General features: G+C 34.0%; 3 protein-coding genes across 5 annotated transcripts in view; 2 read left to right on the plus strand and 1 right to left on the minus strand.

The window, feature by feature from the left end:
* The first annotated feature begins 924 nt into the window (after positions 1 to 924).
* Positions 925 to 8,011, plus strand: LOC128220341 (cilia- and flagella-associated protein 300-like). The gene is made up of 7 exons (XM_052928698.1): positions 925 to 1,028; positions 2,406 to 2,487; positions 3,428 to 3,500; positions 4,932 to 5,095; positions 5,789 to 5,961; positions 6,593 to 6,659; positions 7,239 to 8,011. Exons 1-7 carry the CDS (start codon positions 931 to 933, stop codon positions 7,368 to 7,370), a joined length of 789 nt encoding a protein of 262 aa, XP_052784658.1. The 5' UTR covers positions 925 to 930; the 3' UTR covers positions 7,371 to 8,011.
* A 4,190-nt stretch (positions 8,012 to 12,201) lies between these two features.
* Positions 12,202 to 18,575, minus strand: LOC128220626 (putative lipoyltransferase 2, mitochondrial). Of its 2 annotated transcripts, none has more exons than XM_052929101.1 (3): positions 18,440 to 18,575; positions 17,127 to 17,608; positions 12,202 to 16,757 (listed from the first exon to the last, which is right to left on the minus strand). In XM_052929101.1, exons 2-3 carry the CDS (start codon positions 17,584 to 17,586, stop codon positions 16,402 to 16,404), a joined length of 816 nt encoding a protein of 271 aa, XP_052785061.1. In that variant the 5' UTR covers positions 17,587 to 17,608; positions 18,440 to 18,575; the 3' UTR covers positions 12,202 to 16,401. The 2 variants fall into 2 exon arrangements, with proteins under 2 accessions (XP_052785061.1, XP_052785062.1); XM_052929102.1 differs by lacking the exon at positions 18,440 to 18,575 and adding an exon at positions 18,183 to 18,277.
* A 151-nt stretch (positions 18,576 to 18,726) lies between these two features.
* Positions 18,727 to 20,386, plus strand: part of LOC128219778 (protein ECT2-like) — a 52,526-nt gene continuing 50,866 nt past the window's right edge. Inside the window, exon 1 of one of the 2 annotated variants that reach the window (XM_052927769.1) lies at positions 18,727 to 18,805. In XM_052927769.1, the coding sequence (XP_052783729.1) occupies positions 18,766 to 18,805 (40 nt within the window). In that variant the 5' untranslated portion in view covers positions 18,727 to 18,765. The remainder of the gene's footprint in view (positions 18,806 to 20,386) is intronic. The other variant, XM_052927768.1, reaches the window with a different exon arrangement.

A 20,386-nucleotide genomic window follows, 5' to 3' on the forward strand; every position in this document is an offset into this window, starting at 1 on the left:
AACACAGATGATCAAGTTTATCTATACAAAAGACTATGCAAATACTTAAGATTATATGACATTTTCATGATACAAATACATATAGGACACACAAAAATGCATACAAAGATAAAACATATCATTCCTTCTTTCTCATCCTATTATTATGGGCCTTTCACAATAACTATTAAAGTTGGTGGGGAAGGCCAAAAGTTTTTTAAAAGGTTTTGAGGTAAAATCTTTTGCATGAGTAATATATATATCGGCTTTGCTAAAAGTGTTGGTGTAATATGGAGGAGAACAGCTCTTTACTAATTATTGTTGTATCAGAGATTTGCTAAAATTCCGTTTCGCATGTTTCCGAAAAGGTAATTTGACACTATGAATTTGTTTTTGTTTTCGTCCATATACTCCAGACCATCCAATCAACAATATATTGGGGCTTCTTGTTTATTTATTTTCAAGTTAGCAAATATTATATATAAAAATGTGATAAAAGTGACTTAACATCGCTTCAGGCTCTTTAAACAAAAATGCAAATATTTTTTTCTTAAGTTAGAAGCAAAAGTGGACCATAACACCAAAAGTCATGGTTGATTGGAAAGTGTCAGATATGTTGGCACCTAAAGCCAGTCCTGGTAGTGTTATATTGTTCTTAAAACCAATAATTTATCATACTCCCAGCTGTTTCTGTTTATATATTGGTTGCAGTTCAAATGCCAATGGTTTATATATATATTGGTTGCAGTTCAAATGCCAATGGTTTATATAAGCCAAATTCTAATAAAATCCTCTTTCACATTATCTGCATTGTGTTTAACCAACTTTCGAACTGTGTAATTTTATTAACCCCACAACTACCGATCAGACTATCAGAAAGAAATAGTGGTGTGTAACCAACCGGACGGGCCTCATCGAAAAACTCCAAAACTATCCGAAGTTGTTTACAAGATGGAGGAAAGGAAACCGAAATTTACATTTCGCCTGTCTGAAGGCAAGAAGTTTAGCACTTTAGAAGACAAAGACAATAAAGAGTTGCTGAAAAAATGGTTAATTTCTTTATATTTCGTTATGAAATGTGTTTCCCTATTAAAGAACGTCTTCTGAATGTTAATTGTATGTGTATTTTTCGCATTTTCCTTTACCTTGTTGCAACACGTTTCTGGTCATGCTTACCGCAGACATGTTTTATGTATAATCTGTCGACGGTACATGTGATTATGAACAATTTAACAATCTTGATTGAAAACCTGAGTAGCAAGCAACTACGAAACTCTATCAATGCATGGGATAAGTAATTCCTATCCTTAAATAGTAGATGATCAATACATGATTCTTCTAATTTGCCATATCAAAAATCTTTAAAAAATCAGTCCACGTACAATTATTAGGACTAGGTCACGCCTACAGATTCATTCCTGAATCAAATGATAGTATTGCAATGTGCAAGACCAAAGACACAACAGATTAACCCTGAAGGGGTCCACTGGTGTCATATATATATAGACCCTAAACCTCCAAACAGAGAACTGGATATGCCAATTTGCATATTACCAACTAAGTACACCAACATACTATGACCACACTTCGGCCTACAGCGGAAGGTTACTCTATGAATGCACTTCCGCCAACAGCGGAACATTACATTACTTTCGCCTCTGATAAGACTTGTCTTGGTCTGGGAAACTCTTGGGTAAGGTGATATGTTTGGGGTTTAGATATTCTTAGAAACAACAGATGACCGTTCACTAGCTTTATTCATTATAGTATATCTTCCGGAACTCCCAGTATCATAGTACATGCACATACATATAGAGTGGCTACTGAGAACACAACATATGGCAACTCCAATCTGGCACGTCTTCATCCCACCACTGCCACTATTTGTAAGGTGCGAGACCAAAGACACAACAGATCCCTTCAGAGAAAAGCATGCTCAACTCTGAAGGGGTCGACTGGTCTTATATATATATATATTGACCCTAAATGTCCACACAGAGAACAAGATATGCCAATTGTTACAGTATAAAGAGTATGCCCTATCGTGAGCATCAGCTAGGTCCAGACTTAAAATATTCTTTATTTACCCTCCAATGACCAGGTGTATTAAGGATGGGACAGTCTGTATAAAAAATTTTTTATATATATTTGATAGATAGCTCCTAACCTAGCATGCTTCAAAATGTTGCAAGTCGGATCATTATGTTCAAGATCACATGTATGCAATCACAACAAATCTCAATCCTTGTTCCAAACAATAGAGTGTATTTCTTTGTTTTTGTTTATGCATTTAATTTTCATATCAGAATGGTTCTCTGTAGACAGAGCTCTTACCGTACAAATAGTACCTTGTGAATAAATTATAACGATATTTGAATATACATTAGCAACTTAATGCATGTATGATAAAAAAAATCTGTTTTCAGGTCGATGCAAGGAAACCTGATAGCGCAGATGTACACCTTTGACCAGGCATTCCAAGTGTACCAGAAGGAGGAGTTTGTCTTGGTAAATCCAGTCCAGTCATCTTGCCATAAAACATGATATAAATGGTTTAACTTCATCATCTTGTTGCCTTAATGTAAGACTCAATATTTGCATACCCCTGGTATACGCATTTTTTAAGTTAATGCACTAGGGCTATATCCTTGTTTTTTTACTAAACCATGGACACAGTTTTCATGTGTTTAGTACTTTCAAAACCCTGCATTAAAGATTCTCAAGTGAAATAGAAAGTTTAATATTTTGGGATTGCCTGTTACTTGTAGAGAAACAATTTGTGGTGTTGTCATTATCTGTGTTCTCATTAGGGTTGACCTTAGCGTTTTGCAAATATTTAAATGATGGGCAATCTGCATAACTTGAAAAATGATGAAGATGTTTTTTACACATGAGATTTAGAACAACAAGAGTTGGCATGTGTGTACCAATTCCTATAACTCTGACTTAAATATATATTGAGTGATAACAATTGAAGGTAATGATCAATTTCTTTGTATCATCAGAGGCGCTAGTTTATAAACAGCTTAGATTGACACTAAAGGGGCAAAATATAGTTTTACACGATATAGATGTACTAAAGACATACCGGTATAAATTTATGTGAGTTTATAGAAATGCATTTAAATTAATATGTTTTTTTGTGCATCTATTAATTAAGTGTAAAACTATATTGTCCCCCATTTAAACATAAAAGTAAAGTCTGCCTGTTTAAATTGGATTACAGTATATAATAATTTGGCCAATTAGACCTCCCAGATTTTTTTCCATAGATTAAGATCAATCTAAGATGCATACAGAATAATTCAATATGGACCCTGGTCTTGTTAAATTTTCATAAATATGGAGGCAAGAATAAATAATGAAAATTTCACAAAAGAAAGTAATATATTTAAAAAGGTTATGTTGGTGACTATGAACACACAAAATGATTTTCTTTAATTGACAGGATTTAATGAGAGACCCAAATGTGCTGTCAACGCTGCTCGTCGCTAGTAGAGATGGGACACCCAGGATGCTAAGTAAGTTCCTGTTTCAACTCCATGTAATTATGTAAAAATAATTCAAAGTGAGAATCACCCATTTCTGATTTCTTTACTATAAACTAAAACAGATATAGACGTTTGAAATTATTTTGGGCTTGATTGTTTTAACCAGTTACTCACTGAGGACTTTTTATAAGCCTCAATTGCAGCTTGAAAACAAGTTCAAAATGTCTCTGATCAACATGTACATGTTCTAATTACTTTGAAAAAAATAATTGTTGTAGAAAGAAAATTTTCTCATTGCGAGAAATATCTGAACATTTAACTTTTTTTTTAGTTATCCTATTTGAAACTTGTTTCATATGACCCCTCGTGTTTGTTTACATCTCTGTTTTTAAATTATTATCCCCCACCGAATCGAAGGTTTCGGGAGGGGGATATTGTTTTGGCGTTGTCTGTCATTCTGTCCGTCATTCCGTTTATCTGTCCGGAACCATATCTTGGTAGGCATTGATCAAAACATGTTCATACTTGGTCAGAATGTTCCCCTTGATGAAATCTCGACCACTTGTAAAAGTGGGTCACATGGGGTCAGAAACTAGGTCACTAGGTCAAATCTTAGAAAAATCTTTGGAACAAACTAGAGGCATTATACATGGTCAAATATTACTGAAACTTAATCAAAATGTTTTCCTTGATGAACTCTTGGTCGTATATAAAACTGGGTCACATATGGTCGAAAATTAGGTCACTAGGTCAAATCTTAATAAAATCTTGTCAGGAACCATATCATGGTTATGATTGGTCACATTTTGTTTAAACTTGGTCTTGATGAACCCCTTAATGAAATATGGACCGCTTGTAAAAGTTGGTCACATGGGATCAAAAACTAGGTCACTAGCTCAAATCTTAGAAAAATCTTTGGAACACATTAGAGGCATTATGTATGGTTTAATATTCATGAAAGGTGATCAGAATGTTCTCCTTGATGAACTCTTTGTCATGTTTAAAACTGGGTGACATGTGATAAAAAAAATAGAAAACTGGGTGACATGTGATAAAAAATTAGGTCACTAGGTCAAATCTTACAAAAATCTTGTCCGAAACCATTTCATGGAAAAGATTGGTCGGATTATGTCTTTTTCTTCAAATAATTGCAAACAAATCCAAACTTATATCCAAAGTTCATAACGGTTGATTTCTCTGCACCCATATTACATGTTAATATAGGAATATTCCACCTACTTTTCATTTCCAATCCATGAACTTTGCCTAATCAGGAGGGGGATATCAATTCAACAAATTTGCTCGTTTAAGATTGTAAAGACAGGTTAAAGCTCACTCCTGAATCTGTATCCCGGGTAGAAACCAGAACCGGTGTCATTAAAGCAACAACCTCTTGGTTGAGATGCAGACACTAATACCACTAGACCACTCTCTATACGTCATTCATCTCTTTTTTTTCAGACACATCTCCTGAGTCTGTCTCTGTAGAATCGGTTCCCTGCTCGGTATTGTCCATGACGTTCTTTGACCGATTGTATGGGCCAATTGTTCGCGACTCCGGACATCTCATAAAGTGCTTTGATGAGTTCTTTGAGGATTTCACCATCTCTGATGAACTTAGGAAGGTATGATCAGTTAACAGAATAAAAAGACCATGTTTTTTGCTTTTGCCCTTACAATGGCAAATTGCATATTAAAAATTTAATCAGGTGATTAAGACTTCAGACTTATGATATCTGTTTCGTACAAGCCATGTAGGTTTAAGGATACTTTAAATTTTATTTTATCATTAAAAACAAGCAAATATCGTAAAAGCCATGATAGATTAAGTGTTTGCCTTGGATGCAGAAGATCACAGCCTCTATACCTTGACTGTGTCATACCAAACAGAATTAGAAAATCTTGTCTTCATTGCCTAGAGCTATGTATATACTGGGAAACTCGGTACGTTATTCTAGTTGAACCATGAAAAGTTGCTTACCATATATCGGTGATGTAAGCATAGGTCTTACTATAAATTAGATTATATTATTAAAGAGCTAGGGTATTGCAAGTGTGTCTCCTTGTGTCCCAGTCACTTTTACTTCCTCTCTTTAAATTGGTATAAAACAATTTTCATTTCCAATTACCTTCAAGAAGTTATTGAATGAGGAGTCAAACCATAGGGACCTGTTCAGTGTCTATAATTATTTCATCTATACCTCTCTACGTATTTTGAGCAAAGAGTTGGACCACTACGAACTGATGAGTGTCTATAACTATTTCATCTATAATTTTCCGGGTATATTACTATTTTTTCTACATCTTTATCCCTGCAGATGTTTTTGAGCGAAGAGTCAGACCACTGCGACCTTTACAGTGATACGGAGAAGGAGGAGTTCCTGTTTCGCCTGTTCATGCACGTGTGTCTTGGGGGACAGATCTGCCAATATGAGGATACCCTGGAGCCCTACCTCAATCTCGTCAAGGCCCTATACAAGGACTTAATCAGGCAAGCAATTTGACACCACTTAGGCCTTATAAGGCAATTACTGTAAAGTTCTTTGACAACATCACCAAGTCCTATACAAGGACATTAACAGGCGAGGACCATTAAATTCTACCTCAACAAGGCACTGTTCAACGACTTATAAGTACAGTCGAACCTCGTTGGTTCGAAGTCGCTTGGCTCGAATTCCTGGTTGGCTCAAACTAGAAATTAGACCGATTTATTTATACTGAAGGTAAACAATTTGGCTTGGCTCAAATTTTTCGAGGCTCAAGGTATTTTCGCTGGTCCCAGGGAGTTGGAGTCATCGGGGTTCGAATGTACCTCAAATTTCTACCAATATATTTTAAAGTTAAAGTAGAACTTAATGGTATTTTCCTAATTAAGTCATCATACAAGAAACTGAAATAATTACTTATTTTCTTTTACAGTGACTTAATTAGGAAAATACTGTTAAGTTCTAATTTAAAGTTAGACTCTTAGAACACAAGGACTTTGAACAAGCAGTAAAACACAAGAGTAATTAAATTCTAATAAAGCTTCTGATACTCAAGGTGTTATGATATACGTATTTCTTGTTGCTTTCTAACATGTATTTGTCCTATGTTTCACAGTGTGTGTATTTTTCTTTCAGTGTCCAAAAGAATGCTGAGACAAAAGAACTAAACATTATATCCAGTGTGTTCAAAATCACGGCTTCAGTGAGTAAAGTTATCTTACATATATCAATTTTGATCAATCATGACAAAAAAAATCATTAAAGATATAGTCATATACTTAACTTACTAATGTATTGTCCACCCAATATTGGGGAACATGGTTTTGTGGGTAACAATCAAAACTGTGGTTCTAAGGTGAAGAGGATGACATCTGAACTATTGCCCAAGGCTGTAATACCATTAGGGAAATAGTTCAAGGACAAGGTCATACTATGAGAGAAAAAGGTCAAGGTCACAATATAAGAACCACAGTTCAAGGTCAAGTTGGCACAGTTAGTCGATACAGTTATGTTTTTGTACAATGATTGCTTATCTCAAAATGAAGGTTGCATTAAAATTTTAGAAGGTAAAGGCAATTAACATGCCACTTTAAATCGGATTACGACTTCCATCAATAATTATATACCTACTTTGTAATCAAAATGATATATTGAATTCAAGTCAATGTATTGTGGAAGACAATGTTTTTGAATAAAAATCAACGGTCATTTCAACTAAGAATATAATTATAATGAAATGTTTATTATTTAATGTTAACATTGATTTCTTCCTCTATTTCAGGACAAAGATGACGATGTGTTTTACCCGAGTTCGAAATCTCATATTCAGAACTTTTCATACCTGGTCGTGGATCCATTAAAACGCCATGTGATTGTGTTATCCCACCAGTTTGGAGGTGGCATATTTTCATGATATACCATTAACTATACTATGTATTTATTTATGAACCCTTTAAAGCAGAAATAGGTCTCAAATTTCTAGTTCTAAATGGGCAGATTTTGTCATCCTGTGAAATGAATTTGAATGTTAAATCATATTTAAGTGTACCCATGACCTTTCTAAGATGTCACACTTTTGGTGCCGCCATTCTATTTTTATTTGTAGGAAGATATGACATCATTTTAGCTGCTCACATCATATTAACTTTAAGACCCCATTTTTCCTTGTTGGGTTTCTTATTGAACAATAACAATAATTGAACAATAACAATAAAAGTTTAACAAGAAGACTCTGAAAGTGTCAAGACAGGATTAACGAGATTAGAGAGATGATATTTTTATGTGATTACAATCAACTTATAAATGGTGCAGATAGTTTTTTTTTGTTTATAGATTATAAGATCTTTCTTGTTCTAATTTTAAAATCTTTATAACAATACTTTATTACATTTTTCCACTCAAAATAGAAACATACTAGCGGCAGTTGGCTATAAAATGGCCTAGTATTAATATTTTATGTTTGGTTGATGTTGACTTCTTTACTGTTGGAACAAACATAGGAGGCTCTATGTTTTAAAGCCTTCAGTTTTCTGTGTAATAAACTTTAAATACAAACTTCTTTTGTTTTTTAAGTTTTATGTATATTATATACATGCATGTTTGTATTATGATGGAGGTTATTGTCCTTTTCAAGGCCAATTTTACAATGAAAACAAAGATTCCAGCTTGCAAGTGATTAAACATAACATTACATTACAAAAACTAAGCCTGGCTGTTTGATTGGACTATTAAGATTAGATGGCCAATACAATCACTTAGATATTGCCTGGTTAAGATCAATGTATACATATGCTTTTTGGACACTGTCCCTGTGGTGAAATGTTTCATGCTAAATGGTTTATGTAAATAGAGGAATGAGCATATGGATACCACTTTGTCCATCTGTCTGCCTCCTTTTAGTGTTTGCTCCATAAACTCTTGAACCAGTTAAATGCAAATTTAAACTTTTTGTTATATGTAAGCTTGTGAATATTATATTAATCACTCTCAATGGCAGGATGTTATGTGAGATTCTGGTCTTGTGTTTCGGGATAAAACAGAGTACCCAGGGGAAAATTCTGCTTGTTCAGTTTTGTGACCATAATCTGTACTCGCATGCGCCCACATGGCCTAGAATTGAAAGGTGTACGATAACTGGGCAATCACAGAAAGGGTTTTTAAATTAGTTAAACTCGAACAAATATTCACCACATGGGTGAACATCGTTAGATGAAAGGATCATAAAATATCACTTATAACCTCACTCTCTCAGACCTCAGCATGGTCCCACCATGTTGCTTCAAGGGTGATGCCAGCTTTGGTACCTCAATGATCAGTTAGCCTTTCCATTTATCTGCTGCAAAGCTCTAAAACATTTGCAAGTTATTTGAAATAACTTAGCATTAATGTTCACCACATTAATCCAACGCTCGGAGCTTATGTTCAACCCCAGTCAATTCAATGCAAACCTTTTGCGTATTCTTCAAATGCTAAAAGAATTCAATAATTTTATGGAATATTTGTTCACCATTTATGTCAGGTATTGTGAAAGACTGATCTGTTTTAATATGATAAGACATGGATTTAAGAGCTAAGTTATTTCAATGTATATTTCAATTACACTAGATTTTATTATGAAATTTATTGAACATCTTTAATGATATTTTTAGCTAAAAATGACATGTCTGAATGCATGAACTATATAATCCTGAACTTTCGAATTTGATTTAACCAACAATTGGCCCATGATCAAATTTATATAATGAATATGTGTGAATACAATTATCTTTGACGAACAATTAAGTGATTAAACAAATGCTCACATCATAAGGCAACAGCTTGATTATAATTCAGTATTCCAATCTGGATATTATATTATGTTTATGAGAATTATATATTTGTTCTGATCAGGGCAGGTAATGATTTTCATATTCAAAATACTTAAATAAATAAACTTAATTTAGGAAAGAGACTTAAGCTAGTAAAGACTGAGGGTATGTTAAACAAGAGCTGTCACAGAGACAGCGCACTCGGCTATTCGGCCGCTTTTTAGTGTAAGGATTGAAAAGATTTGGCTAAACATGCATGGATCACTGTAAAATTAGATTTCAATGCAATACATGATGTATTTGCTGGGATATTAACATAAATGTGATTACATGCAAAATTTTAACCAGAATTTCAAAGTCCAATAATAAAGGGCCATTATTAGCATTTGGGTTGGGTGGTTGAGTATCATTGTATCAAATCTCAATGCAATACATCAAGTAGTTCCTGAGATATTAACCTATGTGTGCTAACATGCAAAACCTTAACCAGAATTTCTAAGTCAAATAATAAAGACCCATAATTAGCATTTGTTTTCAAAAAAATGTTATCTTACTTCATTAATTTAGTAGGTTAGATAGTTGGGAATACATCTCTAAAGTTTCAATGCAATACAATGTTGTAAAGATACAGCTGTACTGCTTAACATAGACGTTCTCAGCCAAGTGCCCATCTGTCACTGGGTGTTTCGCCTCTTATCTCGGTACACCCTCTAATTGGCGGGGCAGGTAGTAGTGATCAGTCACTACCTCGTCTATGTTGGCTTCAAAGTCGGTTCACTGCGTCATAGCCAGAGCCAACTGGACACCCTCTCTGCAGCTCTCCCAAGAGCGTGGACGGCGGTCTTTCTGACTCGTCCCTTGATGCCCACAGCTCCAAGCATTTTCCACACTGATTGTGATGGAAAGCCTCTGCATTCAACTTCCACTGGGAAGAGCCACGTCTTCCAACCCCTTTCTCTACATGTGTCTACCAAGTCTTGGTATTTTCCCTTCTTCAGTTTGTATGCCTCCTCACATCTCTCTTCCCAGGGTACTGTTAGCTCCACCAGTATAAAAAGCTGATTAACTGGGGGCAAGATATATTTGCTGAGATTTTGACTTAAATGTGGTTACATGCAAATCCTTAACCAGAATTTCTAAGTCAAATAATAAAGGCCAATTATTTGCATTAAATTCAAATAAGTGTTATCTTACTTCATTTATTTAGTAGGATAGATAGTTGGGAATACATATCCAAAGTTTCAATTCAATAAATGATGTGTTTACTGAGATAATGACTTAAAGGTGCTTACATGCAAAACCTTAACCAAGGTGTGACGCCCATGCCGACGCTTGAGTGAGTAGTATAGCTCTCCTTATTCCTTGAATAGTCGAGCTAAAAAAACAGGGTTTTTTTCAAGATAAAAATGTAATGCTCAAGATTAATTATACCTGTACTTTATGAAGAATGGGTTAGAATGTCTGCTAGTCGAAATTGGTAGATAACTTTTTCCATGCACTAATAAAAAAAATAATTCTGGCTTAAAAAGCTAACAGGGCGTCATACATGAAAGTGAAAATCGGTGAATAGAAAAATGCAGCTCACACATAAAGACATACTTATTGTAAGAACATAAAATATAGCTTTAAGTAATACCTTTGGTTGCTCAGAGATATAGCCATTTAAATCATTATAAATGCTGTATTTTCCAAGGATATGTATAGGTATTCACCAATATGGCAAGACATACAAATAAATTTCAGCATGTGATGAGCTTTAATGTTCAAAATAAAAAAGAAATTGGCTTGAAAGGTTTGAAAATGGTTCCTTCATAACTGTACTCTTCAAGATAAAATTGAAGGTTGGGTTCACCCCACCGCCCCATATAACTAAGGAAATTACTTGATTAAGTTTACGGCAAAACAATATAAAATGCTTCTTATAATACTCCCATGTTCCTTGTCCTTTTTGAGGGTAAATCAAAAGGCACTTTATAAAACTCTGTAAAGAAGTTCACTGAAATTCTCTTGATTGTAAAGCTTAGAAGGGTTTTGTTTTATGGAGTTTCTATGGGATAGCCTTAAAAAGGTTGTGGAATGAATTTACTTAAAGTCACAAAAGACAAGTAAAGTAGTGACTGGTGTGTTCTTTAGAGTGCATCATTTTATAATGAATAAAAAGTCAATGCTATATTTATATGGACATTTTTTTTATGCCAAGGACAGGCCAGTCCTTTCAATATCTAAGACAGGACTGTCTTTTCAATATCAAGGACAAGCCTTTCTTTTTAATGTCAAGCACAAGCATGCCTAAATGTCAAGGACATGCTTGTCTTTAATTTCAAGGACATGTTTTTCTTTTCAATTTTCAAGGCCAGGCTTTTCTTTTCAATGTCAATGCGTTTTTGTTTTCTTTTCAATGTTAAGGACAGGCTTGTTTTTCAATGTCAATGACGGGCTTGTTTTTCAATGTCAAGGACAGGCTTGCCTTTTAATTTCAAGGACATACTTGTTTGTTTTTTCAATGTGGAGGACAGGCTTTTCTTTTCAATGTCAATGGCATTTTTTTCTTTTCAATGTCAAAGACAGGCTTTTCAATTTAATGTCAAGGACAGGCATGTCTTATCAATGTCAAGGACAGGCTTGCCTTTTTAATGTCAAGGACGGACTTGCCTTTTAATTGTCAAGGACAGGTATTATTTTCAATGACAAGGACAGACTTTTTAATGTCGTTTACAGGATTTTCTTTTTAAAGTCAAGAACAGGCCTGTCTATTCAATGTCATTGCCCATGTTAACAACAACAATAACCTTCCTTTGGTATAATTGCAATTTTACATGCTGAGGAACCCAAATATGCTTTCTAAATTGCTGAAACAATTATAATAAAAAATTCAACATTTCATATCAGAACACATGTATGTATTTGATACAAGTTACAAAATAACAATAAGATATAATCTCTTTATGTTTATTGGGCACTGAAAAAAACATATTGAAACATAAACAAACAATCTTAATGACTTTGTGTGCACTTGAATATTTTAGCACAAGGACAACCTAGTCATAAACAGAAAGAAAATGCGTTGTTATTAACAAGAGCACAACCAATTTATATCTACATTAAGTATGCGGGTATTTTTTATGTAGCAAACAGAGGACAAGCATGACAATGCATAATTGTGAGAACATTTCATCGATGTATTACATTACCACATTGGCAAATATCTAACAACATGGACTAGACAAACATTAAGATTCAAATCGGTTACACATTTTCTCAAAATAATATATAAGGACAACAGCACATGTTTGTTCCCAATGATATTTGTTTAGTTACATTAAAACATGGCAAAAAAAGCTTATTGATAAATAATATGAAAACAGGGGACAAAACCCATGCTTGATTGTCAACAATTACTCCAGATCCGTATTCAACGTAAATGCAGATATTTCAATACAAATAAAATACCATTTTATAACAAAGGCTAAAAAAGTAACATGTTATTTTAAAACAATGCTACTATTCCTCATATATCTGATTGTATTGTAACCCAGGATAGTAAAGATAACAAATGCTCATGTTAGCTATTTGTCAACATGAATTTTGGTCAACTTTTTGGACACTTCAACTCATCAAGGGCCATAACTTTAGAGTGAATAATTTGATCTGGCTGTTGATAAAACTAGTGAGATATTATGCTGATTGACATTGTAACCTAGTTTGGTAACAATTGGATATTTAGATATTCTACAGGTATAAACAAGGAAAGAGTGAACTTGGTAAAATTTTGATTAATCAAGGGCTATAAGCTCCTAAGTGAATAATGTGAACTGGCTATTGATCAATCTCAGTCAAGGAATTATGTTCAGAAACATTTTGACCAAATTAGGAAAAGATTGGATGAAAAATGCTCAAGTAAGAGAGCATATACAGGGAATTTGTAAATTTGGGCTATAACTCCACAGCAAATATTGTAACCTGGGCTTTGATAAAACTTACAATTATGCTCAGAAACATTGTAACCAAATTTGGAAAAGATTGGATAAGAAATGCTCAGTGAATTTGGACATATTTTGACTATTCAAGGGTCAATACACTTTACTTAATAAAGCGTTCTGACTGATGATCAAAGCCAGGTAAGGTATCATGCCAATAAACATTGTGACTGCGTTTGGTAAAGATTGGATGAAAAATTACTCAAGAATTTGAGAGAACAGGCATGAAAGTGAAACCCTGGATGGCGTTGTGAAAAGGAGCTTTAATAGACATTGATATTCCTCTTTCACCATTAAATGTAACAGAAATACAATATTCATCAGCACAGCAATAACATAGACAAACTAAATAATGCGCAAGATTCAAACAGGTCAACGTGATACTACTGTTTGAAAATAAATTAAGCATTGAAACATGCTTGTTAATCAGCTAAAAAGAATGTTCACATTGCAATTGAGAACTGAACAAGGTTATAATAATCACCACCAAAACTAGAACAGTCACATCCAACATTTCAAACTGGTTTGAAGTTACTTTTGAAGACTAAAGAGACACTGCACACCGGTTCACAGTTTTGCCTGTTGTTGGCTGTCAGTCATATTAGTGACACACACCCAATCACAATAAATTTAAATTTCAGAGCTGTCTGGCAATTCACATAAAGCGGTTTTGTCAAGTGATACCATAACATCCATTACTGACGGCATTTTGAAGTTTACGAAACTTTATTCATTTTGAAGGAAATAGAAGATTAGGGGTCAACATTGCCACAATTCAGGGTTTTTAAAATCTGGAAAAGCTGATTCCATGTGCAAACAGTACAAGCATGATTCTAGGCTCTCGTACCTAATATGTAAAACTTGACATGTACAATATATGGACCTTGACTTGAATATTCAATAATATAATGACAGACTTGTATCAATATGATACAAAAAAATAATAATAAAAAATAACAGCTCAATAACAAATGCATGCTCATTACATAACTGTAAAAAGGACATGGGGAAATTACAGATATGTAACAGATTGTCTATTATTTGAAAACTGTGACTAATAGTTTCATTTCATCAAATGTTCATGGAACAATTTGTACATGGGGGTGATTTTTAACAATGCAAAAGTCGTTACTGTTGAAAATCTATCCTAGATGTGAAATGCCTCCAAGGATAGTTGATGAAAAGGCTCCATGCTTTTGCTTACTTTTCTTCTAACTTATATCTTAAAGATGCTTTTTTAATAAAACTTAGAGATGCACTCTTACTCCAAAATAAGATGAACCAAAATAAATATTATTGTTTAATCTACCAAAAAGGCTAAATGAATATCGAAAACAATGGTTCTTAAGAAGGATACCGTGTTTAAATTAAAAGAAAGGTGCAGATAACATGGTATTTCTACCTTATGAGACGATAACTGATCTGACGATTGTAAATTTTTTAGGACACAGTCATTTTATATTTGTGCATTTCCTGCAATTATATACACAGTTACAATCTTGTCATCAGTAATTAATATTTTCTATAAATGCATTATTTAGTAAGTAGTTAAAGGTTTATCACTCAAAATTTGTTATACATGTGTATGTATTGAATTAAAATATGAGTGCCACTTTAAAGCTTATATTATCTTTTTGTAAATAAATGTGTTACTAAGTTTTTAACTGTCATTAACACAAAAAAATAATATTTGCATGCCAGATGACACATTAAATTAAAGACAAACCTTTTACACTAATTTGATGTATATTAGATACATATTTATGTTACAAGCAATAAAGTCTTCGCATATTTTCCTTGCATTATCTTAATCATATTGCAAATCTGTTTCAACATATGGAGAAGCATGAATGGTGGCCACAGTTGTTACATCAATGAATATAATATCTCATTTATATTAAAGTAACTACAACCCAGATGGTCTAAAAAGCAGCAAATACAGTATTTCCTCAAAAGAAGCATAGAATTGTCAATGCGAGCGAGACTGATAATTCATCATATCACATGATCAAAATAATAAACGCAACAATCATGTTGCTGTCTCATCTGTGTTTCCCAACCCCAGAAAATTTTGAATAGAAAAAATGCACAAAAACTGTGAAAGATTCATGTGTCGTAAGCGCTGTGATACATCAGTAAGTAATGTTTAAAGGATTGTACACAATGATGTCAATTTTATGTAAGTTTTAGACATTTTCTTTTTTCTTGCATATGTATCATCTGGTGTCTAGTCCCTTTTAATGGAGGCATTCACATTTTATAGAATCAGATATACAAAATAAGTAATAATTATGCTTAATTCAATGATAAAACATTACCAAAATTTAAATGTGCCTTGTTTTTAACAATTATAATTCTATGTTATCAAATAGTGTTAGTAACGCTATTGAAGATGGAATTTGAAGCATGGTTATATTAAGAAATTCTGTTCAGAGAGTATCTGCAAGTTTCTATTTGGTGTTTGTTCATAAAAGTAGGAAAAATAACTCAATTTCAACAAAATTTGAAAAAATGTGCCAAATTTAAATCTACGATTGAGTCCCTTTAAAGCTTAGTTATATCTAGTACTGTCAATAACAAAGATATATATGATCATGAAAAAATAACACAATGATAACGGCATTAACAAGCATAATGAAATCATATACAGCACTTACAATAGAACAACATAAAAAAAGTTGGAATAAAGTAGATTTTTGGATCAACATGTATTTTTGAATCATCAATAATAATACTAACATGTAACAATATAAACAACTGTTAAAGAACAACAATTATGGTGTTGTGTATGTGTTTCAATGGAAAACACACAAATTTGATAATCATATTTACATACATGTATAATTCAAGTATTGAACTGAGTATCTAGAAACATAAAATCAAGGGCTTAGAAACAAAACCCCAATGGTAAACCTAGGGACACGTTATAGTTTCATTCTAAATTGACTGTATATTGTTTCATTTTCCCCGGGGTCTTTTTTTGCTCAGGGCCAATTTTGCGAGGTTTGAAAGAGGTGCAAGTAATATTTAATCATTGAAGAAAATGTTGTTAAACTGATATTGCACTAGGTTCTAAATCTGCTGCCTAGCTGATTGTTTCGTGAAAAATCATTTCGTGATTAACCAATCTTCAGTAGATAACGTCACAGTTGACTATAATTTAGCACCTTTGCTGACCAACCCTGTTCTTTTCATCTTCAACATCACCATCCACATCATCTATGGAATTGCTATACTCTTTCTCAATCTTGAGCAAATTTTCCTTAGTCGGCAAGATATCAAAATCCTGCTTTGATAAAAACTGTTCTTCAATCTCACAGTCAAATTTCTGCCTAAACGTGTCAAGGAAAACAGGTATGGTACTGGCGATGTTGACATCTTTTTGAAGCTCCTCGGTAAGGGAGGTGACCCCTTTACCCTCGATACCACATGGCACGATGTGTTTGAACCATGCCAGGTCTGTGTTGCAGTTAAGTGACACCCCATGGGTTGTGATGTACCGACTGCCATGGATTCCTGAAGAAGATGAACAGTTTTAAAAACTTATTTTGGAATGATGAAATGATTTCATAAAGACTAATTAGAATTTTAAGACTTTCCATCTGTATTAAGGGTATTCAGTACATTAAGAACAAAATAGCAATCCTCAAAAAGGCAATGTAAAAGATAATGATAAATTTAACAAGATGCCAGCCAAGTCAAGTTATATCACTTTTATTGTGTACTTCTGACATTTCTTTAATGCTTTATAATGGTATGTAGGATCAAATCACAAAGATTTTCAAAGTATTATTCAAGTCATCGCAATTCAATTTAACTACCTATTCTGTAAACACTAATCGTATCCAGTGCAATGTAAAATAATGTTTTGATCATGGTACCAACCTATGGCTCCAATTTTCCTGTCTTCAATCCAGACCCCAGTATTCTCTGTTGTTCTTGCCTTGAGCCCAAAGTACTCACACGTTCCAATCATGGTTTTCTCAAGTTTGCAAACATAGTCCCTCATGCCAATCTTAAAGTCTTTCAGATTCAAAATCGGGTAAGCAACAAGCTGACCTGGCCCATGGAAAGTGATCAAACCACCTCTGTTGGTTCGATGGAATTCCGCCCCAGTCTGTCTTAACTTAATTTCATCATTTTTGGTGTAAGATCTGTCTCTCAGGCCAATGGTGTAAACAGGGTTATGTTCAACCAACAGAATCACATTGAATCCCTGAGCTCCCTGTTTTCCGGCAAGTTCATCTAGATGATAGCGTGCATATCGCATCTGCACATCATATGCACTAACAAATCCCATTCGCTGAAGATTGATCACATGGACCAATCGATTTGCAGCTAACATCTTTTATCCTCAGTAAGAAAATCTGAAAAAGGAGTTTTCCTTAAATTAAATTGTTGCTGTGTTTAGAAATAACATCTAGATAGATCTACAATAACATGCATAAATGCAAACTTGGAGGAAAAGTGCGCCCCTAGTGGTGCTGGAATCCACACTTGGGGGAACACTTGCATTGCACCCTACCGCTGGAGCTAACTATTACATCTAGATAAATCTACAATTAATGCAAACCTCAGTGGGGGGAAAAGTGAGGCTAGAATCCACAATTGCTGGAACACTTGCATGGCACCCTACTGCTGGGGCTAACTGCTAGGCTGGTTCTTACCCACACTCTCAAAGTGTTACATAAGTATAATTTAAATATATACATGTTCTTAGTACCATGCCACATCATGTAAATTAGGTTATAACGATAATGTACTACACTTGTCGGTTTACTTTATGCATGAGCATGAGTATCATATTAAATTTCATCACCGTATCCTAAAGAAATGGTTAATATACGATGATGAAATGCTGCATAATAAAATACCCTTACAGTATCTGTAAAATTAACAAACGTTTCAGGATTATATTTCTAAAAAAATGAGCAATCTTACTTGTTTGTATGATGCCAATGGCTGTTACTCATGAATTCCTATCAATATCCAAATAAGACTTAATTAACATGCATCAGTGTACGTGACTGCTGTCAGCTGTCATACTTGACAAACGGTGCTGATCCTTGCAGTTGCAGAATCGTGCACGTGCATATAAAATTCGCTTCAAATCGTCTACAAAATTATCGCAACTTTCTAATATAGCATTCCAATAGGACACGCACATATTTCTCTAACTAAATAAAGAAATGTCATACCTTATTTTTGAATTATACCGTTGCACTTAACAGAAACGTCCAGAAGTGACGCTGAGCGTTTGCTGAAATGTCAACCTTTGTTTACCGAACTGCATTGTGGGACAAAACGGGTGTGATCGGTTAAATTCGTTTCTATCTTGTAATACGTTCGGCTATTTCCGTCAATTAATAATTGGCGAATGGAAACATCTAACGAGTATTACCGGAAATTTGCAATATACGAGTTAGTCTCAATTATTCAGCCGCTCTTATCAAACTCGATGTAACAGATGCAAGCGTCTATATGATCAAGACAGACTTCAGCCGCAATTTTTGAAAGCATAAATATGGCGGAGGCACGCTCGCTAGACGCTGTCAATGAAGATGGTAAGATAGATACAGTCATTGCACTACTCCTCTCATCAGTTAGAGAATGTAGTTAATTTCATCTATAAAAAGCTTCCTTCGTATGAACAAAAGCTCCGTCTATAAGACTTATACATTTGTTTACTTGTAAATTCGCACTCAACTTGATTCGAACTAAAAAAACTAATATGTAATGATCACTAATCATGCAAATACACAAATAAATCCTGTGTGTCAGGCATTTTATGTTCTAGCAATATTGTAAGGTACAGAGATAAGTCACTCAGTTAGTAAATTACTTGAATTTCTGTAGAAAACATATTAATGGACGAGTGGCTCAGTTGGTAATAGCTCGATGGTGGTGTTCCTGCGCGACACTTACTTTTAAACCAGGTGACCTGCAGGATCACAGGTCTTCACCTGATAATAGGTGATCGGAAAAAATCACGGTTTCCTGCAAAATTTCACTAAAACAACATGCTTTTGAAATAAACACAGAATAAATCCATAGTCTTTTTGAAGCCTTTGCTATGTGTGGCAGAATTCTCAGGTCATTCTAAATTTCAACAAATAAAACCGGTCTGCTATTATCATACATGCCATATTTTTTGGAGACCATTCCATGAGATTTGGTCAAAAGGCTTAAAATTTAGGGGGATTTGGAAAGTATTCAGGGGGATTTTATATCGAAAGTCTTAAGTTCACGAAATATAATTTTTTTGTATTTTAGTGTCCGATGAACGACTACATTTCATGGTGACTGTACTGATATGAATTTAGAATAATTCATCATTATCAGAAACAGTACAGTATACCGTAACATTTTCACACGTCGGAAAATTGTCCAATAGTTGCGTGTTAACATCTTCATTTATAATTTAATGTCAACACCCTTACAGGGTTAAAAACAAACAAACAATTAGTGACACCTACAGTGTACGAAATTCGGATTGGAATCCAGGTAGCCCATTCTACCTGATAGGAAATTTTACTAGCCCGAACCCAATTTCACTAGCCCAAACTTAAACACTATAAAGTATCACACGTTCTGAATAGTTTGAAAGTTTGATTACGATTCTGCAATGATTCCAATCATCTAATCAAGCACGCTCATACAGTTTCAATAAATGTTCCCTAATCTGAACAATGTGTCAGTAATAAAATTTAGTAATAACGTATTATAGTATAGTTATCAAAAGGTTAGTAACTATAGTTTTCAAAAAGGTAATAAAAAGAGAGAAATATTTTCTGAACATATCATTTATTTAAAGGAAAGAATAATGCATGTACTTTAAGTTCTGTTATCCAATGCATCCTTGTCAAATCTGATATCCACTAGCAATTGTGCAATGACATTTTTCCCTTTTCAACTTTCAGTTTCACTTTCAAGTTTCGGAAGTTACAACAAAATGATCCGATGTTTATATTGCCAATATTCCTATATATGTTCTTTAAAATAAATGGCAAAGCAATTCAAAGTTGTAAAATAGAACCTTACTGAACCGTACACTGACAACGAGTTAACTTTGTCCAACAGTTCTTCTTTCACTTTGATTAAATTTGTCAGGAAGTAAACGGGCACCTGTTTCCTGCGCATTTAAC

This window comes from Mya arenaria, chromosome 15 (assembly GCF_026914265.1).
Source record: "Mya arenaria isolate MELC-2E11 chromosome 15, ASM2691426v1".
Taxonomy (NCBI): Eukaryota; Metazoa; Mollusca; class Bivalvia; order Myida; family Myidae; genus Mya; species Mya arenaria.